The sequence below is a fragment of the Sorghum bicolor genome, chromosome 8, assembly GCF_000003195.3.
Source record: "Sorghum bicolor cultivar BTx623 chromosome 8, Sorghum_bicolor_NCBIv3, whole genome shotgun sequence".
Taxonomy (NCBI): Eukaryota; Viridiplantae; Streptophyta; class Magnoliopsida; order Poales; family Poaceae; genus Sorghum; species Sorghum bicolor.
In genome coordinates, this window is record NC_012877.2 from 3,965,848 (window position 1) to 3,979,342 (window position 13,495).

At 43.1% G+C, this 13,495-nt stretch overlaps 2 protein-coding genes across 14 annotated transcripts; one reads left to right on the plus strand and one right to left on the minus strand.

Moving 5' to 3' along the window:
- On the plus strand, positions 1,538–12,840 carry LOC8079838 (pentatricopeptide repeat-containing protein At5g04780). Of its 13 annotated transcripts, none has more exons than XM_021446616.1 (7): positions 1,538–1,859; positions 2,713–4,694; positions 6,752–6,817; positions 10,892–11,155; positions 11,280–11,815; positions 11,915–12,027; positions 12,219–12,840. In XM_021446616.1, the coding sequence occupies exon 2, from the start codon at positions 2,899–2,901 to the stop codon at positions 4,402–4,404; it is 1,506 nt and encodes a 501-aa protein (XP_021302291.1). In that variant the 5' UTR covers positions 1,538–1,859; positions 2,713–2,898; the 3' UTR covers positions 4,405–4,694; positions 6,752–6,817; positions 10,892–11,155; positions 11,280–11,815; positions 11,915–12,027; positions 12,219–12,840. The 13 variants fall into 13 exon arrangements, with proteins under 13 accessions (XP_021302291.1, XP_021302286.1, XP_021302287.1 ...); XM_021446611.1 differs by lacking the exon at positions 12,219–12,840 and adding an exon at positions 5,127–5,231 and having other exon boundaries at positions 11,915–12,059; XM_021446612.1 differs by lacking the exon at positions 12,219–12,840 and adding an exon at positions 5,136–5,231 and having other exon boundaries at positions 11,915–12,059.
- LOC8079839 (B3 domain-containing protein Os11g0156000) lies at positions 8,356–10,238 on the minus strand. Its single transcript, XM_002442785.2, has 3 exons — positions 9,333–10,238; positions 9,035–9,212; positions 8,356–8,943 (listed from the first exon to the last, which is right to left on the minus strand). The coding sequence occupies exons 1-3, from the start codon at positions 10,102–10,104 to the stop codon at positions 8,931–8,933; spliced, it is 963 nt and encodes a 320-aa protein (XP_002442830.2). The 5' UTR covers positions 10,105–10,238; the 3' UTR covers positions 8,356–8,930.

The following is a 13,495-nucleotide window of genomic DNA, read 5'->3' on the forward strand; positions in this document are numbered from 1 at the left end:
TCGGAAAGTAAAAAATGCCCGCCTTGGAAAATAAAAAATGTAGTAGTGATCTAGATTTCTGAACTTTCAAAGTAATCACCATATGTCCCTAAACTTGGCTGGTGATGTCATTCTAGTCCTTGAACTTTCAAGGTGGTCACTGCAGGTCGCTAAACTTGGCAGTGGTATTATCCTTGTCTAAATATGGTCTAACCTATTCTATAAGTTGTCATGAATCCAACATGTGTCAATTAATCAAGCATTATTTATCTAATATTTATCATAAAAATATAAATTATATAAAATAATTTACATTAATAAAAAATAAATTAAAGTGTTAAAATGTATCATTGATAGTATTATAAAATAATATTGAAATTCCTATATGTAGTATTAAAATTTTTCTCTATTAAAAGTTACATCTAATTTTAGTATTATTTTAAATTTTTAATAGTATTATTATAGAAGTAACTTTTCTCTGTTATTAATACTATCACATTATTATTAAATATTTTAATACCATAATACTACTATTAAAGTTTTAATACTATACTATTACTATTAAGGTTACTTCTATAATAACATTATTAAAAGTTTTAAAATGATACTAAAATTAGAAGTGACTTTTAATAGAGAAAACTTTTTAATACTATAGAAATTTTAATATTATTTTGTAATACTGTCAATGATACATAAATATTTAATTAATTTTACTAGTTTTATACTTTAGTTTAAATCTAATATATTTGTTATTGTAAATTATTTTAATACTTTAATTTATTTTTTGTTGATGTAAATTATTTTATGTAATTTATATTTTAATGATAAATAATGATTGATTAATGGACACATATTGGATTCATGTTAGCTTATAGAGTAGGTTAGACTATGTTTGGATAGGGATGATACCGCTTGATAAGTTTAGAGACCTGTGGTGATTACTTTGAAAGTTCAGGGACTAAAATGACATCATCGGCCAAGTTCAGGGACCTGTGGTGATTATCTTGAAAGTTTAGGAATCCAAATGACATAGTCTGCCAAATTTACGGACTCACAGATATTACTTTAGAAGTTTAGGAACCTAGATGACACCGCCGACCAAGTTCAAGGACCGATCGATGGATTTTACTTTTAGGCCTGGTTTAGATCCAAATTTTTTTATATTTTGACACTGTAGCACTTTCATTTTTATTTGACAAACATTGTCGAATCATAGAGTAACTAGGTTTAAAAGATTCGTCTCATGATTTACAGGCAAACCGTGTAATTAGTATTTTTATCTATATTTAATGCTCCATATATATATACCATAAGATTCGATGTTACAGAGAATCTTGAAAATTTATTGGTTTTGGAATTTCGGTTTTTGAAATCCAAACCACTCAACCTAACCCTTTTGGGACCTGCATATATACCCACGCAGCCACATCTAGACACAACCATGGGTCCATGGGCCATAGCCAACCTGAGGGGAGACGCCGCGACAGGTGCAGGAAATGGGCTGAAACGTGCCAGGAGTACTCAGCCAGGGACTCCACGCTATTGGTCTGGCAGTCTTTCGGGCCGTATGCCCCCATCCGGAGTTTCCCCCACCAGCCCATTGCGCTCAATTTTGTTGCGATTTCCTCTCATCGCTCACCTCTAGCACCTCGCTCCCCGCCTCCGTCCTTCCTCTCCCTCCAAGTGTTGCAGCCAGGTTCCGATCGTCAGCTTCCTCGGTGTCTGGGCGTCCTTCGAATTCTCGTTCCCCTCCGAGCTCCAGGTCCCTCCTCGTCATCCGACCGCTCCCCAGACGCGCGCAGCGGGTGCTGGCTCGCCGGGTGGGGCGACATCTCCTCCTGCGCCGAGGGTGTTCGACGGAATGACCCACTCTGCGAGAGGTATTTAGCGGGCCTTATCTGACCGTGCTTTTTTTTCCCCTCCTTTATCGAAATTCATGATTTGATGTGCTATAGTGCCAGTGGTACGTAAAGTTGACTGAAAATATGTCCTGCTGCTGCATGTAGAGTACAGTTTTGGGTGCTCTGTATCTCTGTCACTCCCCTTTTACAATCTTATATTGCCTCTGAGTTTCTGCATTATATGAGCAGAGTCCCTGTGGTTTCATTTCATGATGGTAATTGGATCCATTTTTTTTAGAAGCCTGGTTGTGATAAGCTGCAAGTAACTTGAGTTTTGTGGAACACTGTTTAACGTCATCCTGGTTCAGGGTGAGCTCTTCAGGACAACAAAAAAGCCCTTTACGAAATTAGTATTCACATTAGTTAGCTTCAAAAGGATTACTGTCTGTTGATTTTGGCCAAAGCATCAAATCATTTCATTCTTCAGTACTGTTGTTCTGTCATTCCAAATGGTTGTGACCTAACCCCTCTGATCTTATGGTTATCTAACAATTCTATTCGAGTAAATACATTCTGCAAGACTAAACAATGGGTATGAAACATGGGGCTATTATCACTGGAATACTAGTGTTCAGTGCCACAGTATAAGCGCCATGCTGATTCTGCTCGTGCAGCCCCTAGGTATTAAACCGGCAAACATCTGTAGAGCTTTTAGTGAAATTCCAATGTATTTTCTTATTTTGATTCCGTTTAAACTTGCATTCCTTTTCTGATGGGATCTTATTTCTCAGGATTAATTAAATTTGATAGCAGAAGAGACACCAAACTGTGATAAGTATCACATGGTTGTTACTTCTATTAACTTGCTATTTCTTTTGGTGATGCAATGCAGTGCACTGGTCTATAAGTTTCTGAAGGTGGACAATTCAGTCTGCAGAGAATTTTACCTGCTCTTAGCGTCAAGCAAAGATCCAAATGATTTTCCTTTTAAATTTCCCTTTTTGTGAGTACAAATTCCATCTGGTGAAGTTTGCCTTCAAGTAAAACTGAGAGAGCTTAGGGCAGCTGCCTTGCTTGGATGGGCATTTGGTTTAACCATCATGCTATAAAACAGTGTGCCAGTTCTCTTATTGCTGTATTCTCGGGAATTCATTTTGGTGCTCGTTCTTTTTGTAATAAGCTAAACCATGGAATTGCCCCAAAGGATAGAAGCCTTATTAGGTTTGACAGGAATTTGATTGACATGTTTGCACTACATGAACTTTTGCAACAGTGTGCAAAGAGGAGGTCCCTCTTGGTTGGGAAAGGCTGCCATGGTTTAGCCATCCATTTGGGTTTGGCAACTGATACTATCACATGCAATATTCTCATGAACTTATACACAAAATGTGGCAGGAATGATTGTGCTCGCGATGTTTTTGATGCAATGTCTTTCAGAAGTATAGTCTCATGGAATACCATGATTGCTGGGTATACTTGCCATGGAGATGGATTACAGGCTCTGAAGCTCTTTTCAAAGATGCACCAAGAAGGGACACGGATGAGTGAATTTACCCTGTCCAGCACCCTATGTGCTTGTGCTGCAGAAAATGCTACTACAGAATGCAGACAATTACATACTATCGCAATCAAGCTTGCACTGGACTCTAATAGTTTTGTGGGAACTGCATTTCTTGATGTTTATGCGAAGTGTAATATGATTAATGATGCCTGTTTGGTTTTTGAGAAGATTCCTGAGAAAACTGCAGTTACATGGAGTACATTGTTTGCAGGACTCGTGCAAAATGGTCTTCACAAAGATGCATTACGTCTATTCCAGAGTTCACAAAGGGAAGGAATACAATTGACTGAATTCACTCTTTCTGCTATACTCAGTACATGTGCAAGCCTAGCATTGATGATTGAAGGAAGGCAACTCCATGCAGTTATTATCAAGTATGGTTTTAATGGTAATTTGTTTGTGGCATCATCTCTTGTGGATGTTTATGCAAGGTGTGGGCAGATTGAGGAAGCCTATCTAGTATTTGCTGATATGAAACACAAGAATGTTGTCCTGTGGAATGCAATGATCGCTAGTTTTACTAGGCATGGCAAATCTTGGGAAGCAATGATTCTCTTTGAGAAAATGCAGCAGTCAGGGATATCTCCAAATGAAGTTACTTATGTCTCCATGATGTCCATGTGTGGTCATGCAGGTTTAGTTGAAGAGGCTCGATCCTACTTTGGCCTGCTGATTTCTGATCAGACTGTTGAACCTAATGTCCTTCACTATTCTTGCATGGTTGATGTTTTGGCGCGATCTGGGAAGACTGATGAGGCTTGGGAACTGATTCAGCAAATGCCATTTGAACCAACTCCTTCTATGTGGGGATCTTTGCTTGGTTCATGCCATAAGTACATGAATGTCGGAATAGCCAGACTAGCAGCTGAACAACTTTTCAAACTTGAACCAGAAAATGGTGGGAACCATGCTTTGCTTTCAGATGTATATGCTGCCAGTGGAAGCTGGGAGAATGCTGTGTTGGCAAGGAAGCATTTGAATGATACTGGTGCAAGGAAAGATACGGGCTCAAGTTGGGTCTAGGCAAACGGTAATTCTCATATTTTTGGTTGTGAGCAAAAAGAGGAGCTGTTTGTGCAGACTATCATTCACTAATGGAGGTCACAATCAGCATTGCCCATGGTCAGAGAGATCAAACAATCTCAGAATTTAAGTATGGCCCATGTTCTTATGGGGACTTCTGGTAACTGAGGACTAAATGAGCAATAGCAAGCATTTATCTGTGACTCTCCAACACTCTTACACTCTTACAGTCTCATCATATATCAAATTATTGTCTTGTGGTAGTGGCAATGCGGCATGCTGCACAGAAGGTAAATGTCAGCACTTCTACTGTTATCATTGTCATTGAAGTCAATAATGTTAATGTCATGCTCCTAGCCCCATCTAGTGTAACATCAACACTACCATTTGAAATTATAAGAGTAGGTAGTGTGACCTACAAAAGCATACCTTGTACAGTGCTTTTGTCATCATACATCATAAGCCAGTGTTTCCTAGTACTAGCAATGAAACATTTATATAGTACATTACCATCTTGTGGCTTTGATGGCTTTACCCATTCCAATTATCAGTTAGTCTAGTACATTACCATCGTGTTGCTTTTCTGATAGCAATTTTAAGATCTTTTCAACTATCTGCACTATACAGTGTAACATATGAAGCACCAATAAAGTGAAATACTCGTCATCTGATCATCTTTGACAACTTATATGCATAGTTTGGTACAACCTGACATATCTTAGGTCCTACAGAGGCTCGAGTGGTCCACCATCTGCCCATGTTTACATCTGTCTCTCCGGAAATGTACTGCGTGCGTACAAAAAGCTGGCATCTAGAACCACTAGCAGGTACTGAGCAAAGGGCAAATAATAGACACTGGAGATCATTGACTATTCATCAGGTTAGCCATTTCTTGTGGGCCAACCATATTATGGTTGGTCATCGGCCTCATGTGGCTGATGCCTGATGGGTTTATCGGTCATAGCATTTGTAGGCCCGACCAGTTTCATGGGCCAGGCCTCTGGTACCTCAATTATCCTGGGAGGCTGGGACTCGTTTAGTCATGTGAGTGAGGCATCATGCACATTCATGCCGTCTCTCGGATTCTCGGCTAGTAGTGGTCATCATTGTCTGCTTTCCATCAGATCAGACATTGTCAGAGTAATTCTTGGTTTTCCTTGCTCTTGATGATCAACCATAGTCATACACTCATACATATACATATATTTATCCTATAGAGAGTGACATTGAAGTTGAACTTTTTTAGGTGATTATTAGAGAAAGGGTTTCTTACTTTGTTCACAAATAAGAAAAAAACTGCATATTTAGCTGGACCGTACCTTTACTTGAATGACGTGGTTAGTTTAATTTGTACTTTGGAATAGTCGTATCTATCCTCTGACAACTCTTCTTTTGCATGAAAGAAACACTTCCTTTCCTCGGTAATGTTGAGTATATATAGTAGACGAGAGTCAAGTTTACCATTATGGCCCTCACATGACGCTTTAGTCGTAGCATTTTTAAGATAGTATTATCTGATGTTCAAAGGTGTTAATCATGTCACCCTGGAGTGCCTCGGATAAGGTTCATGCCTGGTCATTAGGGGAGGCCTCCGGCTCCTGCACATGGCTCCTGTTCTCGATCGGCAGCAGACAACAAATCCTGCTGTTGATACGGTAGTTAACGTTTATGTTTAATCTTTGTTCCCACAGTTGCTGCTGCTACATTCAGATGAATGTGAAACCTGCATCCCAATTATTTTTTCCCCTAATCGGCACAGTATTCTAGAATCTTGTTTATGTTCTGATACAGTTTATCATGGTCATCTTGCACATGTAGCATTGTACCACATATGCTATATATACTCCCTCCATCCAAAAACAAATCTGCAATAGTGTTTAGTCAAACTACCTTAAGGCCTTGTTTAGTTCACCGAAAAAACAAATTTTTTTTTAAGATTCCGCATCACATGGAATCTTGCGGCACATACATGGAGCATCAAATATAGACGAAAACAAAAACTAATTACACAAGTTGTCTGTAAAATCGCAAGATGAATCTTTTGAGCCTAGTTAGTCCATGATTGGACAATAATTACCAAATAAAAACGAAAGTGTTATAGTACCCAAAACCAAAAGATTTCCGGAACTAAGCAAGGCCTAAGTTGGACTAAGTTTATTTTAAAAGATATTGACGTTTATCATACAAAATGAGTATCATTATATTTATCATAGAATATATTGTGATAGTATACCTATTTAGAGTTTTAAATATTATTGTCTAAGAACACAGTTAAATCTAAGTTCTGACCAAACATATTATTTCCTTTTCTGAAAAGAACTGATGCAGTATGTATCTTCTCTTTCAGGCTACTTGCGGCTGGGGACTCTTTACACCACGAGATGCGCTTCCATACCCTACTAGGTGACCTAAGGTAAGAGGCTGCTGCTCTAGATTCTTCATGCACTTTGTTTAAGCTCCCTTGTGCTTCACACAAGTGGACACGAAGGCTATGCAACTGTGTTAGTGTTACAGCTAGCGCTACAGCTTTCCCTTAACAATTAATTATATACTCCTGGCTGATTGTGCCGCGTCAGCTTGGTTAGGTCAGGTTTCTCCAGGCATCTGCCATACCACTGCTCTGAATTATTTGACCGGCGGCCGGCTGGCTCGCCCTGGGCCAAAAGATCAGTTTGTAACGTAACCTGTGGTTTAGCCTCGTACTAAAGGCTTTCCGATGTAGGAGTAGGCAGTCAGGTCAGGCAAGAAAAGGGCCACAGCCAGACAGATCTGCGTCCATCTTTTGATACGTGCTGCGGGGAATCTTGCCCCCTCCCCTGTCTGAAACCTGCCTCTAACTAAGACCGTCAGCTTGGCCAGCCAGACCTTTTTCTGAGTATCCTATTAGGGCAAATTGAGCCCACTTGGACACTGAAACTTTTGCCGAGCCTTTCCTTCCCGAGGGAACAAAAAGGTGGAGAACCGCCCACTGCCACTGATGATAGTCTAGTACTCCTACTCTAGTGAGGGATCGGGACATGGAAATCCCCAGATGTCGGCATCACCGCTTCTTTAGTGTATGGTTCTTGGGCATCTGATGATTTTTACCCTGTTGTTTGGTTTGGTTGTTTGGAGAAGGCTGACTATGCCATTGCGCATCTACCATCATCCGAGGTGAAAGGTTTGGATGGATTGTATGAAGTAGACAGATAAGGGCCTGTTTAGATCCCAAATCTTTATATCCCAAAACTAAGTTTTGGCTGTAAACTTTACATTTAAGTAGGTGTTTAGATGCTTCCCAAATTTTTTGGTCTGCAAGACACATGACACGGGTACCCAAGCAAGTTTACACAGTTTTGGGGCTCCAAGGTCCCAAATTCCAAATCTTTACAGCCAAGTTTACAAGCCCCTGTTTAGATCCATTCTTCCAAAAAGTGCTCATTTCTCTAAAAGTTTTGGCTGTTTAGCTGCATCTAAACAGGCCCTAAGAGTAGGAAGCATTGAAGCAATGACTGCATCAGCCTTAGTGTCTTTCTTTTGCTCTCCTGACCTCTCATTTTGTACCTTTTTCTTTAAATGACAATTCAGCTCCATGGCCTGGGATTAAATCATTTAACTTTTTTTTACTTCAAAATCAATTTTTAGGTCTTGTTTAGTTCAAAAAAAATTACAAAATGGATACGGTAGCACTTTCGTTTGTATTCGACAAATATTGTCTAATCATGGATTAACTAGGCTCAAAGATTCGTCTCACAAATTATAGGTAAACTGTGCAATTAGTTATTACTTTTATCTATATTTAATGTTCCATGCATGTGCCGCAAAATTTGATGAGACGGAAAATCTGAAACCTTTTGTAAATTTTTTAACTAAACAAGGCCTTTCTCTGTCTAAAGCTATGTTTAGAAAGTTGAAAAAAAAATGAGTGCATAAAGACTAGAACAGTAGAAAAACCAGAAGGAGTCAGGGAGAGAATAACAAAATCCCAATGAGGACATTTCTCTGTTCCTTGAAGGAGCAGCTAGATACATCAGCTTCATTGCATCACAGTCCATTCTTGGACCCACCCTCATCTCACATACTTCTACAGTCCTACTCCTACCACAGATGACACGCCATACAGTACATGCTTTCAAGCATGTCCTTTTTTTTTTCCATGTGTGTCACCATCCGTCACTCCCTCTCACATGCCTCTCTAGCTCCCTCCTTTTGAACCTGATGTTTCCTGAAACCTCCTAGCTACTGCTACCTGCTGCTACGGCCGCAAGGGGCCCGGCCGGGCCGGACCCCGTACTGCACGTAGGGTTTCTGGAAGGCAACATGGGGGAGAAAATGGGCCAGTCTGGGGTCTGCGGTGATGGAAGGAAGATTGCCCGGGAAACAGGGGATCTCTCTTTCACCTCCTTTTCATTCCGCTGGTCAATTCAAACCTGTCGCTCAGTACAGACAGAGTAGAGAACAGTAATAGTGGTAGCTAGTTTCTTCATTGCTGCTTGTTAGGCTGCTGTGCAGAGCATGGCCTCAGATCTTCTTCCTCCTCTCCTGTCTTATGAACTGCCCCTGTTGACAAAGAAACACAAAACTTACTTCAACTACTAGTAGTAAGTATATTGCAACTGATCTCGGTGATGTTTGTAATACTCCTACTTACCAGTAACTGGGAACGGCGGACACTGCTGCGTAGGGACTCTGGTGCATGTAGCTGTACATTGCCGTCGGCGTCTCCGGCTCCGGCTCCGGCTCCGGGCCGCAATCGAGGTTGACGCCGAACAGCCGGAGCTTCCTCGACGGTGCTGTAGGGGTGCCGCTGCTCTTGGCGTCTGCCTCACCTGCAGTCATCATCGACCGGAAATGGCGTGAGCTGACATCAGTTTTTGGATGCTTTTTTCTACTACCATCACGTCACTCATAAAAAAAAAGTCTTGTTCTGTTCCTGGATGCTTTCTTACCTGCGTGTGGCGTATCGTTGTGGTAGGCGTAGGGGCTGGCGGGGCTGGTCGGGTACGACGATCCCGACGTGCTGTAGCACATGGGGCTCCACGGCTGCTGCTCGCCGGCGGCGTTCAGCGCGGGTGCCGGAGCGCGCACGGGCAGTGGCGGTGTCGGTGTGGGTGCCGCGCTCTCGCCCCGACGCCTGCAGCAGATGAAGAGGCGGTCACCGGTGCCGAGGCCACCGCGCACGCGCTCGAAGCGCACGACGTCGCCGGCGTCGAGGCGCTTCTCCTTGACGTAGCGGCTCCACCCCTTGGTGAGCACGTAGCTCTGGCTGCTGGTCCAGTACGAGTACCGGAACCGCCACGGCTTGCCGGCCTCGTCCTCGAAGGCCAGCAGCAGGCCCTTGTCGCTGCCGTCTCCGGCCCCGTTGCCGCCGAGCGGGAAGTACCTCTCCGCGTGCTGCTTGGGGATCACAAGGCGGTTGAGCTTTCCCACGTCGCTGGGCGTGAGCGGCTTCTCGAACAGGTGCTCCCTCTCGTACTGGTGGTGGTGCTGGTGGTAGTGCAGGTTGGTGTACATGGCCATCCCCCACGGCCACGCCTGGGGGTGCCCCTGGGCGAGATGGTGCATAGCCATTCCTGCCTTGGTGGTGTGGAGGAATGCTAATAAGCTGCTAACTACTAGAGGTGGAAGAAAGAAAGAGAGGTTCTTGCCAAAAGATTGGCAGCGAGGAGAGGGGAGCGAGAGTGGTGGTGTGCTGTGTAGAGGGAGGCATGCATATGTCATGGCCAGCCATTTATAGCCAGCCTCCCAAGTAGCGGTAGCAGAAGAAACTCTATGGTCAGGGAGGCCTGTACATGTACTGTACTATTGATATATAATTATTTCCATGGTAGGAGTACATGTACATGCATGATGAGTAGGAGACTTTTCCCTGCTTTGGTGGTCTTTGGTGCAGGTGCATTTGGGCCTTGTTTAGTTTTAAAAAAATTGCAAATTTCTTCATATTTTCCATCATATTGAACATTGTGGCACAAGCATAGAGCATTAAATATAGATTAAAAAATAACTAATTACAAAGTTTGTCTATAATTTGCGAGACGAATCTTTTGAGCTTAGTTAGTCCATGATTGGATAATATTTGTCAAATACAAACGAAAGTGTTATGGTGTCCATTTGCCAAAAATTTTGGAACTAAACAAGTCCTGAGGAGAGAGGAGAGTACAGCTACTATATTACTATTTTAACCTAGGTAGACAGGAAGAATCAAAGTGGCTTCAAAGGTGGTGAGGTTTAGCCCCCCAGTGTAGCCGCTGAGGAATGATCAGGTGGTGGCACTTAAAAAGTTGGCGCCTGGCCATTGTGGCCTAATCACAGCCATCCAGGCCGGGGGCCGGGACACGGCAGGCCCGCCCTACCATGCCTTTCCATGTGCGAGGGGTGGTTGGGGCCTATGCTATGCTATATGCATCGCATGCCTGACCGCTGTCCTGATGAACTCCCTTGCCTTAATGTTATATGTTTGTTTTTTCTCATCTTTTTTTTCTCACCTTCTTTTCCTGCTTGCTTGCAGTAGAGTAGAGAGGTCCATGTTCCTAGTGTTTCAGGCCCCCCAAGTTTCCATTTGGCTTTGGGAAGGTGCAAGAAAGCGAGTCTTGGACACTCCAGGTTACCATCTCAATTTCCCATACGGCCCTGTCTCTTGGTTTCTTGTCCTGGTTACCATGGGTGAATGGATTAACTTGAAGAGTGAGTGAGGAGCTGCCGAGCTGGTAGGCAATAACTTGCTTCATGCCATGACTCATGAGGGAGTAGTGGGCTTTGTCATGTGAGATAAGTAAGTAGATGTGACATTTGAGGTGTACTGTATGCATTGCATTGCATTGCATGACACAGCTGCTCTAATTATCATGCACGCACCAGCAGCTTGTACTGAACCAGCCACTTGTTTTTGGTCTCAGATTCAACACCATCAAAGGGGCTGGGTCAGTCCCATTGAAGGCCTGGCTTGGCTGGCCACCTCCTTCCTCTTGAGAGGACAAGACTTGTGAGCGAGGGAGCTGGCTACACCCCCATGACCTTGAATTGCCCTGCTGCACTGGAATGCAATGCTGCTGCATTATTCCCATTCAAACCGACGACGACCTGACCTGCCCCTGGTCCGGACGCTGCACTGCTGGTGCTGGGAGCCGAGTGTCCGCCTTCAACATGGTGGCCATCGAGGCTTGCGTGGGGGCAAAGCGACTGTGCCTGCCCCTCCTGCAGCTGCTGCCTGTGGTTGGCATTGGCATTGGAGGATTATATATATATATAATTAACGATTGTTTATCAGGCATAATCAGGCATTTGGGAGGCACCTCCTGTTGTTGGAAGATTGGGCAACAGGGCACCAGATGATCTGTCCCTGGCATTTTCAATGGCAGATCTGTATCAGATTCCGTAAACTACTGGGGATATGAAATCGCCTGTGTCGCTTTGCTTGCTTCTTTGGAGACAGGTATTCCGTCACATGGTTCTGATTTCTGAACCCCCTGCGTGGGTTAGATGCATTGTTCTTGCGCTAATGCGTGCTTATATATGTCTGAGTATTATTCAGCCTGTCAACCTTTGGAGAAACCGGAGGGGCCGAGAGGGGAGTAGTGCTGCGTGCTGCTATTATATATCATCAGATGCTTACTGTACTGTACTGTCCGGAATCCAATCATAACGGTGCGCTAACGGAACGGATCTCGACCGAATAACTAATCGCTAGCTTCCCCTTCATCTCATCTCATTGCCTTGCATAGCATCTGGTTTAGCAATTGAGTAATGTAATCGGCCACTTGCTTAATCGGCCACTGTTAATAACTAGACAACAGTCATTTATTTCTGCTGTAATGTAAAAGCCTTGTCACCTGCAGGGAAAAAAAAGATAGGAAGTGCGTGTGGGAGTTATACCTGTACGCGTCCTGCTGCTGCCTTGCTGTTGTCGCTGGCGCTCCAAGTTCCCAAATGCCAAAGCAAAAATCTTCTGAAATGGGAGACGAGATCAAGATCGGACCTGCGCCAGAGATCTCCCCACGCCTCCCTCTTCTCCAATTTCCAACAAGTTGGTGAATCAGGTGGTGCAGATTTTTGTCCGCAATTCATTCACTGCGATCATCTGGTCCTTCCTCAATGTCATGGTGCCTCCACTGCACCTATTACTATCTACCAATCCCTTGAAAGTATTCTACCCTTTATTTCTTCCTGCAGCGTACATGCATGCACATAGAGATAGGAGTAGTACGCAATAAACAAGTCCGATGCCCCCTTGCTCAGCCACTAGCTACACGTACAATGCTACTGATTGGTGTGCTTAGAGAGTGAGTACTATAGTATTACTACTAACTACTAGTAATAGTTAATTGCATTTGCATACATGCATATGCTTGCTTGGAGTAAAGTATTAGTCTATGTTTAGCATCTCCAGGGCGTATGATGCATGCACGACTGGTGGTTTTGCGATGGAATCTTGTGTCAAGAAAAAAGTGATGATGGTTAGGGCTTGTTTAGATCAAAAGCTTTTTTTGACACTGTAGCACTTTCGTTTTTATTTAACAAATATTATCCAATCATGGAGTAACTAGGCTTAAAAGATTCGTCTTCGCAATTTACAGACAAACTGTGTAATTAGTTTTTATTTGTATCTATATTTAATACTCCATGCATGTGCCGTAAGATTCGATGTGATGGGAATCTTGTAAAGTTTTGGGTTTTTGGTGCATCTAAACAAGGCCTTACTCGATGGCAGCTCCACCCCGAAATGATGAGGGTCCAGATTTGGAAAACCTTAAACACTTCAGTTTTTAACCTAAGGGTACGTAGGGTTTCCTTTCCAAAGCGACGCGTGCATGTGCTAGTTTAGGCGCTCTCTCAGATAAAAAGGAGCCTCCGGTGTAACTTGGACTCCGTTCCAGTATTGCATCAGTGATTCATACTAGTATTTTGCGATACATTAGTCATCTAGTATTGCATCGTAGTACGAAGGAATTTTTCAATAGAAAAAATCACAAGGGGGACAACAGCAGTAGGGTGGACTTGGCCGGACACTTTGTTTTATCAATGGCGACAGTTGAGTAGCGGTTGCATCAGGCCTAGACTTTGACCAAGGCCTTGTTTAGTTCACCCTGAAAACCAAAAAGTTTTCAAGATTCCC